The 17392-nt window shown below is 42.7% G+C and overlaps 1 protein-coding gene across 1 annotated transcript in view; it reads left to right on the top strand.

Annotated features, from left to right (window-relative positions):
- The first annotated feature begins 4474 nt into the window (after positions 1–4474).
- The window catches only part of MSH2 (mutS homolog 2), a 53235-nt gene continuing 40317 nt past the window's right edge, over positions 4475–17392 (top strand). Inside the window, exons 1-6 of the mRNA XM_074578923.1 lie at positions 4475–4746; positions 7233–7387; positions 7787–8065; positions 8349–8495; positions 9639–9788; positions 12168–12301. Coding sequence (XP_074435024.1) covers positions 4527–4746; positions 7233–7387; positions 7787–8065; positions 8349–8495; positions 9639–9788; positions 12168–12301 — 1085 coding nt within the window. The 5' untranslated portion in view covers positions 4475–4526. The remainder of the gene's footprint in view (positions 4747–7232; positions 7388–7786; positions 8066–8348; positions 8496–9638; positions 9789–12167; positions 12302–17392) is intronic.

Genomic DNA, 17392 nt, shown 5'->3' with positions numbered 1-17392 from the left:
ACTTTAAAAAAAAAAAAAAAAAAGCCACTATCAGGTAGTGTCAACTCTCCACATATGCCTGTCATGTTTCTTCTCATATATAGAGCAGCTTTGAACCGCTGGCAAAAATGATTGCTATTGAAAGATAACTTGGTATTAAATAGCAAATACTAAGTGTTCTCTATTTTAATAATTAGAAAGCATTCAGCAAAATTTAAAAGTTTCCTGTAAAAGAAACAAACCAATAGAACTTCCTAAAAGAGTATTAGTCACGGCATCACTTTTTGGCGAGGTAAATATTTTGATGCTTCCATTTGCCTAATTCATTAACTTCCTTTGTTGAAGCAGCATGTTTTTTAAATCTAAAGTTGTATACACACAGTGCTGATACCATGTTCCCTCTCTTTTAATGTAATGTCAATTGCGATAAAGGATATGAAGGGCAGACTGAAGATTTATTAAATAATTTGAGACTGAATAAATGAGATCTTTTGTTATAGGGAGGGGATGGACACAAACTACAAGAAACTATAGTAATAATATTTATCTTAGTGCCTATGTACAACATGGGAAAATAGTGTTTGTATAGGCAAGTGCAAATCTATTACTTCCTTATGAATTATTACACTAGCATATATATATTAGATATTATTAATGCTGAGAAAAATTAAATAAATGTTTATGCAAAGACAATTAGAGACCTTTTAAGAAGAGGGTATGCAAATAACATATTTGAGAAAGCACGACCAATAAAGTCTATAAAACTTTCTTCCAAAGAACTAAGTAATCCCTAAGCATAGTTTCCACGACTACAAAATGAAAGGTCAGCGTTGCTTATGTAGGGTCTGTTGACAGTAGCACGCTCATTACCCTCCTGAACAAGCATAGTAAGTTTGGTAAGAGAAATGACATTGTTTGTGAATCATGTTTATTTATATCCTCACCTGACGGACTTTGGTTGCCATAATATACAGTGACTTTGGGTTACAGACTGCTTGAAATAGGCCTGAAAAATATTCTAGAAAACTAAAAAAGCTTGCAGCTCTGCTGCTCTAACTTTACAAGTGCTAGTTACCGAATTCTAGCAGCTCCCAGAAGAGGCTGCGGTCTGGTATTACAAAGGTCCATTGCTGGGCAGGCAGGCAGGCTCTAGGGGTGGCTCCTATGTTGGGGATAATTGGACCCATCCACGCAGAGTTTTATGAACTTTGCTGAAATCTTTGTCCTCCTTGTCTCAGCAATGAGATCCAATGGTAGCCGTATGCAAGGGGAGAGGGTGGTAGAGAAAAAGGAAGTGGTATGTAATGTTAGAGGCAATGCTTACCAGGTTATAGCATGTAAAAACTTCATACGTGTAAGAAGTGGGTTTTTTTCTTTACTGACCTCTAAAGGCACTGCAGAATCCTTGCGCATTCAGGTGCCTGCGAAGTAGAAGCATGGCTGTGCCAAATTGATCTGAGTGAAAAAAGTGCACACATGAAAGTTAAAAGGTCCTCTAGAAGGCAACGGCCACATTTTCTGTTTAAACTTAAATTAACTAAATAGTCTTATCTTGTTAGTATTATCCTAAGTCTCTGCTGCATCATACATACAGACACACCAGTCTAACACAAAATTTTCTGGTAACATCCTCACTCACTCAAAAGCATTAGAGCTGTCACTGATCACACTTGAATATTAATTAACCTTTGGTGAAAAGGGGTTTATTTTTTCCTTTTTTTTTCTCTGGAGTAGTTCAAGGACATCCATTTTCCTAACTGAAAAGCCATCACAACTTTTCTGTCGTTATGCGTAAGAAGGCAACAAAATTAAGGTCTAGACTAGCATCTGTTTCTCATCTGCCATATGCGTAACAATTTAAGCCATCTTCTCATCGCTCCTGGTAAGCAAGGAAGAAAGCAGGAAGCGCTTTGTTAGCAACAGCGTGGTGAAGCAACCAAGCCTGGCAACAGGGAGGTGGTCCCCATTCAGAGTTGCCCTGGAAGAAGAGACGGAGCAAAGAAAATGGCAGAAGCTCAGGGAAAGGTGACTGATCTAGAGGTATTTTGTGCAAGAGATGTCACAACATAAACGTTTTTCATGGACTGTGGTCACCACAATAAGAGCATTAGCAGCTGGTTTAGGTGGTGGCTTTCTGTAAATGGGAGCCTGCAGCATAGCAGAGCTGCCTTGAGCAAACTGCTGAATGATAAGGTGTAACCAGCCCAGAGGAGAGAGAAGGAAGCACTGCAACGTGCAGCAATTACAGCATTGCCACCTCTTTTGAAGGTGGTAATGAGGTCCCTGGAGCCCATCTCCTCTCCAACTGTTTGTGCAGGGCACTTTTTTCCTCCTTGTCCTACTTCTGCCTTATCTGTAGTCATCAGTATGTACAAAGACAAGCACTCCCAGCTATTAATAATGTATAGTTTGGGCTGACCTGGTATTATCACCTCTTGGCAAGGTTGACTGACGTTACGAGTTATGTATTTCCTAAATGACAATTATTTAGGTTGAATTTTCCTACATGAGTACTGCCACAAGCAAACACTTTTGGTGCAGGGAAGTATTAGACCAGATAGTTTAGCCACTTCTGAAAATAAGGTTAGGAAAAGTACACTTTTTCATACTGAAAGTAAATCCAACTGCCTTGCCAGAGCAATGTCATTTTTACAACTGTTACGGAGATAAGAGGAAAATTTTGAGCAACTGTCAAAGCTCTAGTGACTTTATGCTTTGCTTCTTCCTTCCTAAATGAAATGAAGGCAGATGTTACTTTCTCTTCTCCACAGGAACCTGCCCATGGTGCTTCAGCAAGTGCATTTGCAAAAGGGCTTTGAAGGCCTTTTCTGGAAAAGCTGGTACCTCAGGGGTACAGGACTGGGGTTTGGGTGGGGAAGGCTGAGGTGGGAACAGGCAGCCCAGGGTGACACTGGGCAGGAATGGGGCAGAGGCCAGGACACCAAAGCATCCCCTGTGGAGGGACAGCCAGCACATGTCAACACCTTCAGGCTGAGGCATCAGGGTGGCCCCAGTGGGTAAAAGCATAGTTTAGTGTGAAAACGTGAAGTAGTCCTTATGTGGGCCTCTGAGGGCCTTTTGGAAAGCGCCTCTTAGTGCCAAGAAATATTAAAGATAAGCACATTGATTCACCAAGTGGAAAGAAGAGACAAGTGAGGTGAGAATCATGGGGAAAGAGGTCCCAAAAGCATGCCATAGCTGGGACCAGGGGTGAGCCGGGAAGACGGAGGAAGGGTGAGAGATGAGATGGAAGATGTTGAGGTAACATAGGGTGGAGAGAGAAAGCAATGGGAGGCAAATGAGAGGATGTTCTGAGGCAGCAAGATGGACAAACCAGAAGAAGCAATAAGCATTTACACAAGAAATGCTAAGCATTTCTTCAATTCTAAGATGTGTTTTGACTATAGGTGATAAGGTGCAGGCAGCGGAATTGGGGTACAAGAATCATGATTTGGAACTGACTGGAATAAAAAAAGTGGACCAAGGCAAAAGAATTCCAAAAATACTTGATTTAACCTGGGATTTCTCATTATTCTTAATCACTATATGAAAGATTGTGAGAATATACCTATACTGTTTCTATTTCTTTCTGTATTTACATCAGAAAGAAAAACAAAAAATGAAAAAATGCGCAGGACAGTGGAGGAAAGGATAGTGAAAAATCAAAAAAATTAAGCACTCTGGGCACAGGATCTCTCCAAGCACTGTGGGGCAGCCAGCGCCCTTTCTGTCCCTGAGCTGTGTGACCCCAGTACATAAATGGGGTTTAGGCCTTCATTTTTTTTGGACATTTGCCATGTCGCTCCTTGCACTGCATGGGAGGAGTGACAGGGGGAAAGTTGCTGTCTTCCTGCCTGAGGGGGCACATGGGGTCTCTGGACACTGTTCCTCCTGTGAGCACAGGAGGGCCCATTACCGCTCTAGCCTCCTGCCTCCTGGCAGTCTGACCAAGGCAACAGCCCTGCGTTACAGCATTTGCCTGCTGGCAGCCTATGAAGCTCCTCAGCATGCTGTGGGCCTCCACACTGCGGGTCCACAGGACGCTCTCCTCCTCACCGAGTAAGCAGGGCTGATGTACCTCTGAAATTCGACCACCTCAGCATGGCTGCGTGGGGCTCCCTCCCTCTTCTGGGAAGACCTTCCATGACTGCGGCCTGCGTGAACGAGGCCTGCACGCTGCGGCTTCGACATAAGGTCGTACACAAGAATGCACGCAACTTTTGTCATGGCGTGGGTCTCAGGGCTGAGTTTAAGGCAGCACCGACCGCTGGCACCGCGCCCCGCCTCACCGGCGACCACCGAGCGGCAGCAGCTCGCCGCGGCGGCCCCTCAGAGCCCTGGCGTTGCCACAGCAGCACAGCGCGCGCAGAAAGGCCCCCTCCCGCGCGCGCCCTCACGGCGGGCGGCGGGGCGCCGTGCAGGGGGCGGGGCGTGCGTGACGCGCCGCGCAGGCCGTGCCGCTATTGGCTGCCGCCGCTGGCGCGCGTGCGCCGCGCGGGGCGCGCGGTGGCCCGTTGGCGGGAGGTGGCGGCGGCGGCAGCAGCAGCATGGCGGCGGAGCCGCCGCGGGAGGTGGTGTGGCCGGAGGGCGCTGGGGCTGAGGCGGGCTTCGTGCGCGCCGTGCTCTCGCTGCCCGAGAAGCCCGACACCACCGTGCGCTTCTTCGAGCGCGGCGATTACTACACGGCGCACGGCGCGGACGCGCGGCTGGCCGCCCGCGAGCTCTTCCGCACCCGCGCCGTCATCCGCCAGCTGGCGGGGGCACCGGGTGGGTGCGGGCCCGGCCCCCTGAGGGGCCAGGGCAGGCGGCGGGTTGGGGTCGCGTCCCCTGGGCCTTGCTGCGGAGGGGAGCGGGGGGGGAGGGAGCGGGAGGGCCGCCCGCGGGGAGGCGGCGGTGGGTGCCGGTGCAGCAGCGGCGTCTTCTCAAGGGCGAGGCCTTCGGGGTGTCGGTCGGGTCCCGACGCTGCGGGGCGTCGCGTTTCGTGGCTGCATCGGACGCGAATTCTCCGAGGCGTCATCTGTCAAAGACGGGGACCGTGTCGGGGCGAGAGAGCGTGAGGTGCTGCCGTTTTCTTCCCTCTCTCGGCCACTGCGGAGCTGGCGGGCTCCAGGCAGCCGAAGCCCGCAGCACCTCGGGTGTTGCTGAGAGCGAAGGCTGCTGCCCTCGGTGTTGGTGGGTGTGGGAAGGGAGATATTAAGAGGTTTCTGGATTTTAACGTGCGCCCTGATTCATTGCTGCTTGGAAGCAAGCATAACTGCACGCAGATCTTTCTTTTCGCCTCCCGCAGCTTTGAAATGATAATTAGTAGCTCTTGTGAGTGGGATGCGTGTGACAGACGTAGGTGTACAAACGTAAGGAAGTACAGCAGAAAGCGTGGTTCTGAGTACATACTGCTCATCGCATAAGATCATACTACAAGACTGTCGGATGTGGATAGTTGGTGGAACAGGATACATTGGATAGGCTAACGGCATGTTAATATTTTTCCAGAGCATTGGTAGATTTCCGTTTGGGAAAATGATTGTGTGACATTTTCTGTGATAACTGAGGACAGGGCTCATGCGGCTCTATAGTGCAGGCGACAGGTAAACAATGGTAACTTCACATGTGCAAATTATCCATTATTAGGTGCTTGACTAATGATGGCCTGCAGAAGGGAATAACATATTTAATTATGTATTGCATAAGATTTTCTCTTCCATCCACCCCCTGTTGCTTTTTATTTGTCTTTTGGTATAAGACGGTGGAGCTTCCAGGCGTTGGATGTAAGAGCATAAAGATAAATTATCCTGTCAGAAGAGGCAAACCTTAGTATTATCTGTAATCTCGAGGAACATAATGTTGCAAAGTTATTGGCTCATACTTCATGAAATAAACCTGTTTGTTATGAATGAAGTTTTCGTGTGTGTGTGCAGTGGCATTAAAAAGAGGATTACATTCTCATATGCTTTTTGCTTTCTGTTGCAAGTGATGGGCTAATAAGTAAAAAAAAAAAAAAACCCCATAAAAAACCCCAACCCCTCCACAAAACCACAAAAAAACACCTCAGAAAAAAATAATTTGTGGGGATGTTGTAGAGCTTGATAGTTTCAAGCATGGAATTTGATACATCTTCCAGGCTAGAAACACATGCATTGGTACAATTTTTCCATTTCATTTAAAAGCGATCATTTAATGGATGTAAGCCTGTGACTATCATCTCTGATTTTAAAACACTGCAAACTGTAGCCTTATTTAGCATATCCAGTTAAAAGTCAGCATAAAACTACTTTTTGTGGTTTCCGGATGATTTCAAATCACAAATCATATTCAGCTGCCGTCCCCTCGTTTTGTTAGACAGTTCTGCATTGGGAAAGAAGACCTAATTATGTGGAATTAGCTTCTTACCTACATCCAAAACAGTCTTACTAAAGATTTAAGACAAGAAAATGAAAAAGTTCTCCTTGGAATAAACCCATAACTTTTTATGGGTGTGGAAATTTGCTCTTTAGTGTCTTTTACATAAAGGGAGGAAGAGCCTCGAATGCGATGAAGGCATGCTACTGAAAAGAGGAGTGTGATAATCCTTATCTATTGCTTGTGCTTTGTATGTCATCTAGCTCTTGTGTATCTGACGCTAGTCTGAGTTAATTCCAATTGCTGATCTGGCAGAAAATTTAACATACTGAAAGCTCAGTTTTTTTAGTAGTGGAATTATGTTATTCTGTGAGTAGGCTGGTGCCAGAGGTGGCATGGGAGGTAGGGAGCTAGAAGTGGTATTGTTCATCTTGGCAGCTGTACGGAATTAAATTTGTTCAACTGTATCATCTGCCTGCACCCTGATAGGAACAGAAGCAAGAAGTTTGTTAATTAGGCTCTTTCTAAGTTAGGTTTTAATGTAAACTTTTAAATTTTTTTGAGAATATGTTTTTACAGTATATATTGTGATAAAAGGGAAGTGTCTTGGCACGTGTGTCTCGCCATCTTCTGAGTGTGAATAGGGTGACAGTCTGCTCTGTCAACAGAAGTGGCTTATCAGGAAAGAAAAGATGTTATCCAGAAAGAAAACCTGTAGCAGGTTTCCACCACTCATTAGATTAAAATGTGTGAAATGTTAATTACAAAACCAAGAATATTTTAAGAAGAGGGGAAGGGTGAGAGGAACAGATCTCTTTGTGTATATGTATGTATAGATTCAGTGAAATTTGTAAATGAACATTGATTTATTATTTATTATGATTTATCATATTTTTCCCTCTTTTTTTTTTTTGTAGGAACTCAGAAGCTTGAGAGTGTTGTGCTTAGTAAAATGAATTTTGAATCTTTTGTGAGAGATCTGCTTCTGGTTCGTCATTACAGAGTTGAAGTTTACAAGAACAAAGCAGGGAGTAAATCTGTCAAAGAGAATGACTGGTATTTAGCATACAAGGTACAATTTTCAATCTTTCTGTGTAATTGTGAAATGAAAGAAAAAAAAATATATAACTCTTTCCTGATTCCCTCAACTTGGAGTTTTGGGATTTTCAGGGACCGATGTTGGTGGTATGATGGTAAATCGTGCGGTCTGTTGTATATCCCTGTATTTTCTACTGCTCTAAGGCTGGAAGACCTTGTTCTGTATCTTTGTCATAGGTTGGGAAATAAAGGAAACCTGAAGTAGCTCACTTTGTGCAGACGATATGTAAAATTTTAATGGTTAAAAAAATAGAACAGTTGTACGTTTTATATTAATGGACTGTTCATACTTAGTTTCATCAGTTGTCCTTTTTAAAGAAAAAAAAGGTGTGTATATAAACACTCTTTAAAAGTGTATTTCTTTTCTAAATAGGGTTCTCCAGGAAATCTTGCCCAGTTTGAGGAAGTTCTCTTCGCCAACAATGACATGTCAACAGCCATTGGGGTTGTGGGGGTTAAGCTGTCTACTGCTGATGGACAAAGAGTGGTAGGAGTGGGCTATGTTGACACAACCCTGAGAAAACTGAGCGTCTGTGAGTTTCCAGATAATGATCAATTCTCAAACCTTGAAGCTCTACTGGTTCAGCTAGGACCGAAGGAGTGTGTGCTACCAGGAGGAGAGACTGCAGGAGAGATGGGAAAACTACGACAAGTAAGGGACCCGTTGTGGCTGACAGTTAGACAAAACTTTATCTAAAATTCTATCTTAACTCAAAGAAGTTTTGATTTATGCATCCAAAATGTATTATTTGTTTGTTAACTCTTTTGTATTTTAATCAGCAAAAATTGTTCTAAGGGTAAAATCTTGTCTGTCATTCTTCTCTCTGCAACCTAGCAGTAAATAAATACCTCTTCAGGGTTTGCTTCGATGTGATGAATATCTGTCCCCTGAATATTGAAAGTAGTTGAAAACTATGTGTGTTTATGGACAACAGGTCATTCAGAGGGGAGGAATCCTGATTACAGACAGAAAGAAGGCAGATTTCACAACAAAAGATATTGTTCAGGATCTCAATCGCCTGTTAAAATCAAAAAAAGAAGAACAAATGAACAGCGCAGCGTTGCCAGAGATGGAAAAGCAGGTGAGCACAGAGTAATGTTTAGAGTGCTCCTGTGTTTTAGAAGCAGTGGTGTGTGCACCTGTTGCGGGCTGATGGTCTTTGTCCTCACCAGTCCTGTTTTATGCTGGATTCCCATACTTCTGGGAAAGCGTATTGTACAGCCCATGGTATATTAAGCTACATTCTTGCTGAAGTGTTTATTAGTTCTGCTCAGTTTGAGTCTGTGTCAAAATTGAATTCCAGGGGTCCTGGAAAAAAAATGAGAAAACCCTTCACTTATCTCTTTAAAGTAGTAAACTCTGGTAAGCAAATAGACTGTGCACAAGAGGTGCTTCCTATTCATAATCTCTCTAGCCTAAGGACTGAAATACAATACTTCCATTATTTTGCATGACAGGAAAATTGGTATTTGAAAACAAAGTAATGTTTATGATAATATTTTTCATTTTATATCGTCTTATGGCTCAAGCGTATGGTTTAGTGCCTGCACATGAACTGAATGCGTTTGTTCTTAGCTGCAAACGAGAGGTAATTTGCTTGAGATAAACATGTTTTAATTTTTTTTTAAAACGTGCTTCACTGCTGATGCTCACCGCAGGTGTAAGGTGCAGAGTTTCTTCCTTAATGTGTCATTTCACAACAGGTTAAAATTGTTTGAAGTGTGTTGCAGCTAAACAAGTCAGTCATGCTGCTGCTTCTCTTTTGTGCTGGAACCAACATTTGTAATGCCATGCAGTGAGTCAGATCAGATCCTTGTTCTGGCTGAAAACTAACCCTGAAACCATGCCCTGAGATGATCCATGATATCTCATTTATCTGCAATAACTTGTTTGTGTTCCTGAGCCAGAAACATCCTGATAACAGCTTTGGGAAGCTGGCGAGGCATGCACTTCACATTTTGTTTATCAGATTATGCAAATGTCTAGTTTGTTGTTCTTGCACCTACCTAGAAAGACTCTGCAGTGCCATAGACTGTCCCTATGAAAATGAAGCCCTGTCAAACAGGATGAGTCTCTCATGGCTTTGCTGGAATTGATGTGGCTCAAAGACTTCCCCTGATTGTAACTTTCTAGGGGTGTTTATCAAATACTCCCCAATTCGAGAGTGTTTCTAACTAGAATGTTTCTGGTTGTTTTGTTTTGTTTTTAAAAAAAAAAAATTCAGGTTGCTGTTTCATCCTTGTCGGCCATTATCAAGTTTTTAGAGTTGTTGTCAGATGATTCTAACTTTGGACAATTTGAACTGACTACTTTTGATCTTAGTCAATATATGGTTCTAGATAACGCAGCTGTTCAAGCCCTCAACCTTTTTCAGGTAAGAAATGTATACTTGAATTGAGAATTGTTTTGCAGTGTACTTACTTAGCTGCTTGATAGGTAGCCTGATGGCCTAGTGGCAGCTCTACAGATCCTGATTAATGGCAGCTTCTACATTCTAGCTTTGTTTTCAGATTCTCCTGTACAGTGTGTGTTTTAAACACTGTTACCACCTTTTTTTGGTATCTTACTTTGAATGTAAAAGAGAAGATCGTCAAGGAGGTAGGAAGTGGCCGCAAACAAGTGTCTATGTAGAATGCGGATGTGGGAAGAGCCTTAGAAGTACCTCATTGTTGTAGCTGCTGAGGAGTCTGGCTAAGCAGTTGGGTAGAATGCTTTATCTTTCCTTGGTTTTAGTCAGAGGAGTTTGCATTTCCAGTGGCAGGAGCAGACTTGGGGCATGGGAGGGGAGGAGAGCTCTCTAGTTTTGTGGTGTGAGAGGGAACTCCAAAGCACAGTTGCTTTTTACAGTAGTGCTGTTTTGGGGAAGGAGAATAGAGGCCTGAATTGGATAGTACAGGAGGCGTATGGCAGGAGCGCCGCTGGTGGTGATGGAAAGGGGGGGCTGGCTGCAGCAGGCAGGGCAATGAACAGGGCAGTACTTAACATTCTGAAAGCAACGTGGCGTGCTAACTGGCCAGTGTCAATTTTACTTTTTACGCACATTTTCTATAAATCCAAATTGGTTACCAGTCTCCTCCATACCTCCTACCACATCTTTTTTTCTTTATAATTGTAGGAAAACGTGGACTCAAAGTGCTCTGTTGTAGCAGCTTTTTTCTTTTGTTTTCTTGTTAGTAAACCCTGCTTAGTGATCTCTGCTTGGAGCTAATCTACTTGAGTTTCAGGTTTATAGGAAGAAATCACAAATATGATCCCCTGTTTACCTTGAGGGATTTCTAGAGCAAAAAAGAGCATATATTCAGCATCTGAACTGGTTAACCCTGGAGAGAGATGTTCTGATTTTTTTTTTTTGCTTCATTTCCTGGTTCTGTGCCACTGTCTAGCAAATGAAGCAAAAATTATATCTCTTCTCAAGATTTATGGAGGTGTTCTAGGAAGTTCAACACTGTCTTAGCTATACCCCTTTATAAGTCCTTGCAAGTGTTACACATTTTGTGATAGGAAATACGCTGCCATGTCTGTCTTTAGGGGCCGTTGTGAGCTTTGGAACAAGGGATTTGCCATGTAGCGGGAAGCTGTGTCGTTGCCTGTGTGGCAGGCTGTCTGAGGCCAGGTTTTTGGGCAGGCACTAAAGCAAAGGCAAAATATTTTGAAATTTGAGTTGCTTTGTGAGGTGTGTAGGTAAAGTTCTTATGGTGCAGCAGATCGGTTGATTATACGAAACTGTAACTTCCAACTTGGATGTGCTGAAGTAGGTTATTCATGTATAATCTATGTACTCTGTGGCACTTCCTTGGAATCGGAAGTTTTTCATAATTTAATACTGTCCATAAAACTGAAAATAGGCACATCCACTTTAGAGATTAGATTTTCCAGGGGTTGAATGTGTCAGTATACCTTCTCACTGTTGTGGTGATGCTAGTTCTACATCCCAGTTGTTTATGGGCATCCACGCCTGCTCCTAGTTGAATGCTTGTCTGCTGTTTTAATAGCAGGTGTTCTTGCGTAGAAAGGGTTGGGGTTTTCATTTCAAAGTAAAGAGTTGAAACAAGTTTGTTTGCTGTTTTTCAATGTTAAACACATTTCTTGCTCCCTAGCTGTTTGTGAAAAACCCAAACAAAGCCCCAAGAAAATTGCACAAAAGTCTGTCTTGAGTCCAGTTTATATTAAACCCAAATTATAGATAGTAAACTATAATCTGGACAGAGTAAGTTTAGACATGTTTATAGTACTCCAAAGATGATCCGGGGAAGCTGGAGAAAATTTGGGAAACTCTGTTCTCTCCCATTGCCTCATTCTGTTGTGTCCGCGCCCCCCTCCGCCCCAGCACCATGCAAAGATCGCCAGCCAAAACCCTTGAGCCCAAGTCCTGTTTCTTGCTGCGTTTTTTGATGGACAGGACCCCTATTATTTTGATCTTACCAGGGGAAAGCTAACAAATATCTTGGTATATTTCCGCTTTTCCTATATTCAAATGGCAAACACCCAGTGCCTAGGTTAAGTTTCTGACTTTCCTGTTCAGTCAGCTAGTTTCAAAATGGACGAACCTATTAATTGTTCACCATGTTTCAGGGACTAGAGCCTAAGTGCTTTAATGCCGTGCTGTTTCATTTGCCTTTTTTGATGGGTGCCAAGTTGAGTACAAAAGAAACACTGATCTGTTCCTAGGTAGCAAAGTTGAGTGCTGTTCAGAGGGTGTCAGTAAACTTCACTAACTCTCTCTTTTTTTTTTTTTTTATTTTTTTTTTTCCAGAGTTCTGTGGAAAATGCTAATACTGCACAGTCTCTAGCTGGTTTACTAAACAAATGCAGAACCCCTCAAGGACAAAGACTAGTTAATCAGTGGATCAAACAACCACTTATGGACAAGAATAGAATTGAAGAAAGGTAAGTGTTACGTGTTCAATAGACTTACACAAGTCAGTAACTATTTTAGAGGAGGCTCTTTCTTTTTAAGCACAAAGTACTACAACAAAGAAATAATGGTTTTGGTGTGCTGTCCTGTAACACATTGTAGTTAGAACAAGTAGTGGTTTTCCCTGAGGAGAAAATTGACAGGTTACTGTTAGATTAAACGCTTTTTATAATTACAACATCTTAAAGAGACGGTATGATATGTTTAGATGGACAAGTGATTCATGCTATAGGCTAAGGCAGTGTAGCATCATCTTTTTAACTATTATACTGCAAATACTCAAGCTGTATAATAATATTTTGATGTCACTACCAGTTTACCAACTGAAAAAAAAAACCACAACCAAAAAAACCAAACAATACAACCTCAAATAATTAAGTGGTAGTGACCTCTTTTTCCAGGAAAAAAACTGCCTTTAGTTGCAGAGGGGGCACTCTTACCATACCTTGCCTTGATATTACGGGTCATCTTTTTCCTCCTTGCTTTTTCCTACTGCTGCCTGTCACCATGCATCTGCTCTCCCAGTAGACAGCAGTATCGTTGATATGAAGCCTTAGAGAATCTGGCAAATCTCTGCTGAGAATGAACAGATAATTCCTGGTCCTTCAGAAAGGAAACTGCAAAGACCATATTCCTACAGTGTGTGTGTGTTTATCTCTTGATTATGTTCACTGTGCAAACAGAGGTTACGCTTTTTTTAAACTCGTGCTACATATAGCTGTATTCTTGTCATCTAAAACCAAACTTCCTGCAACTCAAGTGAATGGCAGGTTAATACATTGCAAAATGTATGTTAGTGTGTACCTCGACAAAGTAGAAGAGGCCAGAAACGTGAATTTAACTTTAATACTTTCTCTAAGGCTAATATTTCAGATAGGGCATTACAGATATGTCTGTATATGCTGCTGGACTTTAATACAGATCACTACTAGCAAAAAAGAATTTTTGGCTTGGTCCCATTGATGTTTAAAGAAGTTATGCAAAGAGTAGCTTTCTCTCTAGATTTCTAGAAACTGTGTTATTCTGCTTCTCTTCAACAAGTTTCTATACTTTTTCTAATAATTTGCAGAATGGTGCCTAGTAACTTGATCAGAGCACACCTAGAAATGTTAGTAATGTGACACTTAAATATTTGTCTCCGTGTTTATTGAATGCTGTATCTTACTCTGGCATGTATTACAAGGTCCTTCATCATTAGTTCTCGGTTATGTGCCCAGCATCTTCTACTTCTGTCAGTTTTGTGTTTTAAGATCTAAGCCAACTTTAATTTTACAGTTATGCTGATTTTAAGATTTTGAAAGTTATTACTCCCATTTGTAGTTTTTTTATGTCAAAGTACACAATGGAGATTTTAACTTTTGTGTCAGACTTGTTTGCTCATTACTGTGCATCAGAAGTCCTGCAAGTCTGGAAGAGAGAAGGTGTTTTCTTGATGAAGCTGGGATTAAATGATAGGCAGAAAATGTAACTTGACCTGTTTTGTAGAGTTGTGATCATCTCCACATTTTGTGTTGTGATTCTGTATGGCTAATGTTGACTGCCCTTAGGAAAAGCTACATTTAAAGGAAGAGGGGAGGAATTAAATGGAGTTAAGCTCTTAGTGAAGCTTGTAAAGGTTAATGTATCCAAGTGTTACTTGGTTGAAAGAGGTCCATTGATAACCTCCTGTATTTTGCTCAGCCACAGAATCGTTGGGGTTGCAATTTGTTAAAAATAGTTTCTTTTAATCTGTACTTGGGGACACTGAAATACTATAGTCATACTTTTCCAGTTTATTCTGCAGCATAGCTAAGCGTGCCTGAATACATCTTGTTTTCAAGTATTGCTTTGATGAATTTAATTCTTTGGCTTTGGGATAAAAGCAATGTATTTTACTTGTAAGCAGTTGGTGTGCCATCCTCCCAATCTTAATGTGTGGGACTGTTCTTTTTTTAATCCGAAGGAACAAGCATAGTAAGAGAAGCTCTTAGTGGGACTGATGAGATGTATTGACAGGTTCAAATATCTTTTGAAAGATAGGCAGTTGCCAAGTTGCTTTCTGTATGCTTTACAGTATATTGTGGCTGTTTTAAGAATTACAAACTATAATTTAGAACGCATAGGTGGTTTGAGAAGGAAATACCTGGTCTCCTGTTCCTTTAGGTTTCCTGTGTAGTCAAGGGGAGTTACTGATTAACATGTCACACTTCAGGCTAAGAAATAAAGGATGCCGTTGTTAACGGTGCAAAACAGTTGGATCGATGTTAGATGACAATGTTTTGAAGTCACCCAGTTGTTTTGCTTATACAGGAGGTGTTTTGACTTAACTTTTATTCCAGTAGTGTAGAATCGTATGTCTGACCGTTTATTTAAAAAACTTTAGAAGTTAAACTCTCGTAACCCTCTGCTGAGACCAGTAGGTGGTGCAAGTCATCTGTTGGAGCTAAATGGATCAACTTCTTTCAGTAGTTTCTAACCTGCAACGTGTTGTTAACATTTATGGGTAAATGGAACACACTGTTATATCACTAGTCCATATTAACCATCAATACAGTAACAACACAAATGAATGTACACAGTGCACGTGCTTGAGATAAAATAGTGTTTATCTACTGGAACAGCTTCTAATGAGAACTAAGAGAACGGGGGTTCCTGACACTTGCCTGGCTTGAAAGACTCGGGGTTCTGCCCATGTCTGGCTGGTTTTCCATGATTTAAAAAAATAATTATCAGTCATAAGTATACAAGATGCAGTCCTACTCCCATGTGGTGTGTTCAGAAGGCAAGTACATGAGGTTCTCACTTCTTGCCTTATAGTCAGCATATTTCTGAAATTAAATGTAGTTGCAGAGGCAGGAAGTGCGAATACATATATTAATTGTGTAACATGATTGGCTATAGTACACCAAGTAATTTCAGTATGTAACTTGCAGATAGCTGGAAGTCTGAGAAATGTGGCAGAATGTAAAATGGTACTTGTTCTTTTGTGCCCTGAGAAGGGCACTTGTGCTGAACATATATATTTTTTTTTCTATATTGGAGGGGAAACTATCTGATATTTGTTCACGGAACAAATATAAGATTCCAGCTTACCTTCTTAGTCCTCTATGCATACTGTGGCCTAACCTCTTATACACCTCTGTCCTGTACTAGAGAAGGTGCAGGGTCTCATTTCCAGAGGAGTTACAGGCTGTACTCTTAACATCGCTTGTTCTGATTCCAGCCTGTTTTGAGCTTTTCACTTGTGTTCCTAAATACTACGCTGCATTGGGGGCCAAATTGCAGAAACCAGTCTTATCTCTAGCAGAGTCAGAAAGTAATAGAGTTAGGAAGCTTGAGGTGAATCAGTTGCTAGCAGAGTAAAATTCCCAAGTTTGTAGAACATTCTCATGAATCAGTCTTGAATGACAATTAAAGTAGCAGCTTGCTTAAAAACAAAAAAAAAAAGGCAACTTGTTGCTAGCTAGTGTAGGCAGGCTTGACTGCCTTTGCAGGGCTTTATTTAGTAGTAATTTAACCTAACATATGCTTTCTTCAGCAGATAAATGGAGGGACAGAGTGGGGTAGTGCGTATGGGATAGCTCAGAAGCCAAGCGACTGGGGGCTCATCTCAGATGCACACGAATGCACAGCATGGATGAGAAACGGGCAGGTGAAATGAGAACTCCGTGTACGTTGCAGGCCTGTGGTCTCCCTCGGATCACAGGAACAGGATCGAGCAACTGGGGTGCTGTGGTGCATGCTCCTTACAAAGGCTGGGCAGGGCAGATGGAGGGGGGGTGTTTCTGCAGAGGTATGGCCTGAACGCGCAGAGCTCTGCTGCGGAGGGGGGCAGTGGGCCCATCGTGAGCTTAAGGGTCAGGATTAGAGAGCTGACAGCAAGGTGGGGGACATTACGGTGAGCATCTACAGCACATCTGCCCCATCAAGATGAGGAAGTGGACAAAGCCACCTTGAGACAACAAGAAGAAACGTGATTGTAGGCCCTGGCTCTCTTGGAGGACTTGAGCCACCCTGGCACCCGCTGGAGTGGAGGAGGATACTTGCATCTTTGCATGTTCTGGCAGACAAGTCAGTGGTGGTGTGCCCTTGTAGCAGCGAAGGGTGACCGCACGCTGGGCTCCACTAGTAACAGCAGGCTGAGGAACGTGATTGGTAGCTGTGAGGCTGCACCTAGAGTAGTGTATCCAGTACGGGGCTTTGCAGGACAGGTAGATGGACAAAGAGGAGTCAGTCCAGCAGAAAGCCACTGAGCAGGATCCTGGGCTGCAGCACCTGGTGTGTATGAGGAGAGGCTGAGGGAGCTGGGTCTGTAGCCTGGAGGAGAGAAGACTAAGGGGCAGACCTGACTCCTGGTTTCAGCTGCCGAGTGGGTGGGAGTCATAGAGAAGGTGAAGCCAGGTGCTTCTTGCAAGGGCACAGCAAAAACACGAGACAAAACAGACATCATCTTCACCGAAGGACTCCAGCTGGATATAAAGAAAAAAATTTTCACCATGAGGATGGTCAGACTCTGGAATGTATGCTCAGAGAGGTGGAGGGTTCTCTGTTCTTGTTCAGCGTTTAACTGAAATTAGCCTTGTTTTGAGTAAGGGCTGGAACTAGAGGCCTTGGGTTCCCTTCCAACAACATAAATTGTTCTGCGATAGGTTTTTACTACTCTTGTGTTCTTTTCTGAGCTGCAGCTGTCCCTGCAGAGCTTTGCGGGTAGGCTTTTTGCTTCTGTCATTGTGGTCAGCAGCTCTGGAAACACCTTCAGTACTTTTCCAGGTGCAGGTCAGTATTTCTGCACGCAACACACTGATTTCAGGCAGTTAAATTAGTAGGTGGTGGCCTGCATCCTCAGTAAGGGAGGGGAGAATGTGACCAACTTGGAGGTTTGTCTAAGTGGCTTAATTAAAATGCACTTTAAATGCTGGGAGTGCCCCTAATGCCTGTAAAGAAGCTTCTGAAATACAGGTTGAATCTGAGCTAGTTGGAAGACAGAAAAGTGTTTTGTTATTGTCATGCAGATCATGATGCAATAAATATTTCACATGAAAGAAGTCATTCCAGTGACATGAAAATGGTGTTGGCTTCCCAAC

The sequence above is a fragment of the Larus michahellis genome, chromosome 3 (assembly GCF_964199755.1).
Source record: "Larus michahellis chromosome 3, bLarMic1.1, whole genome shotgun sequence".
In the NCBI taxonomy this organism is placed as follows: domain Eukaryota; kingdom Metazoa; phylum Chordata; class Aves; order Charadriiformes; family Laridae; genus Larus; species Larus michahellis.
The sequence above is the reverse complement of the archived record's forward strand: the minus strand, read 5'-3'. Positions and strand labels throughout refer to the sequence as shown.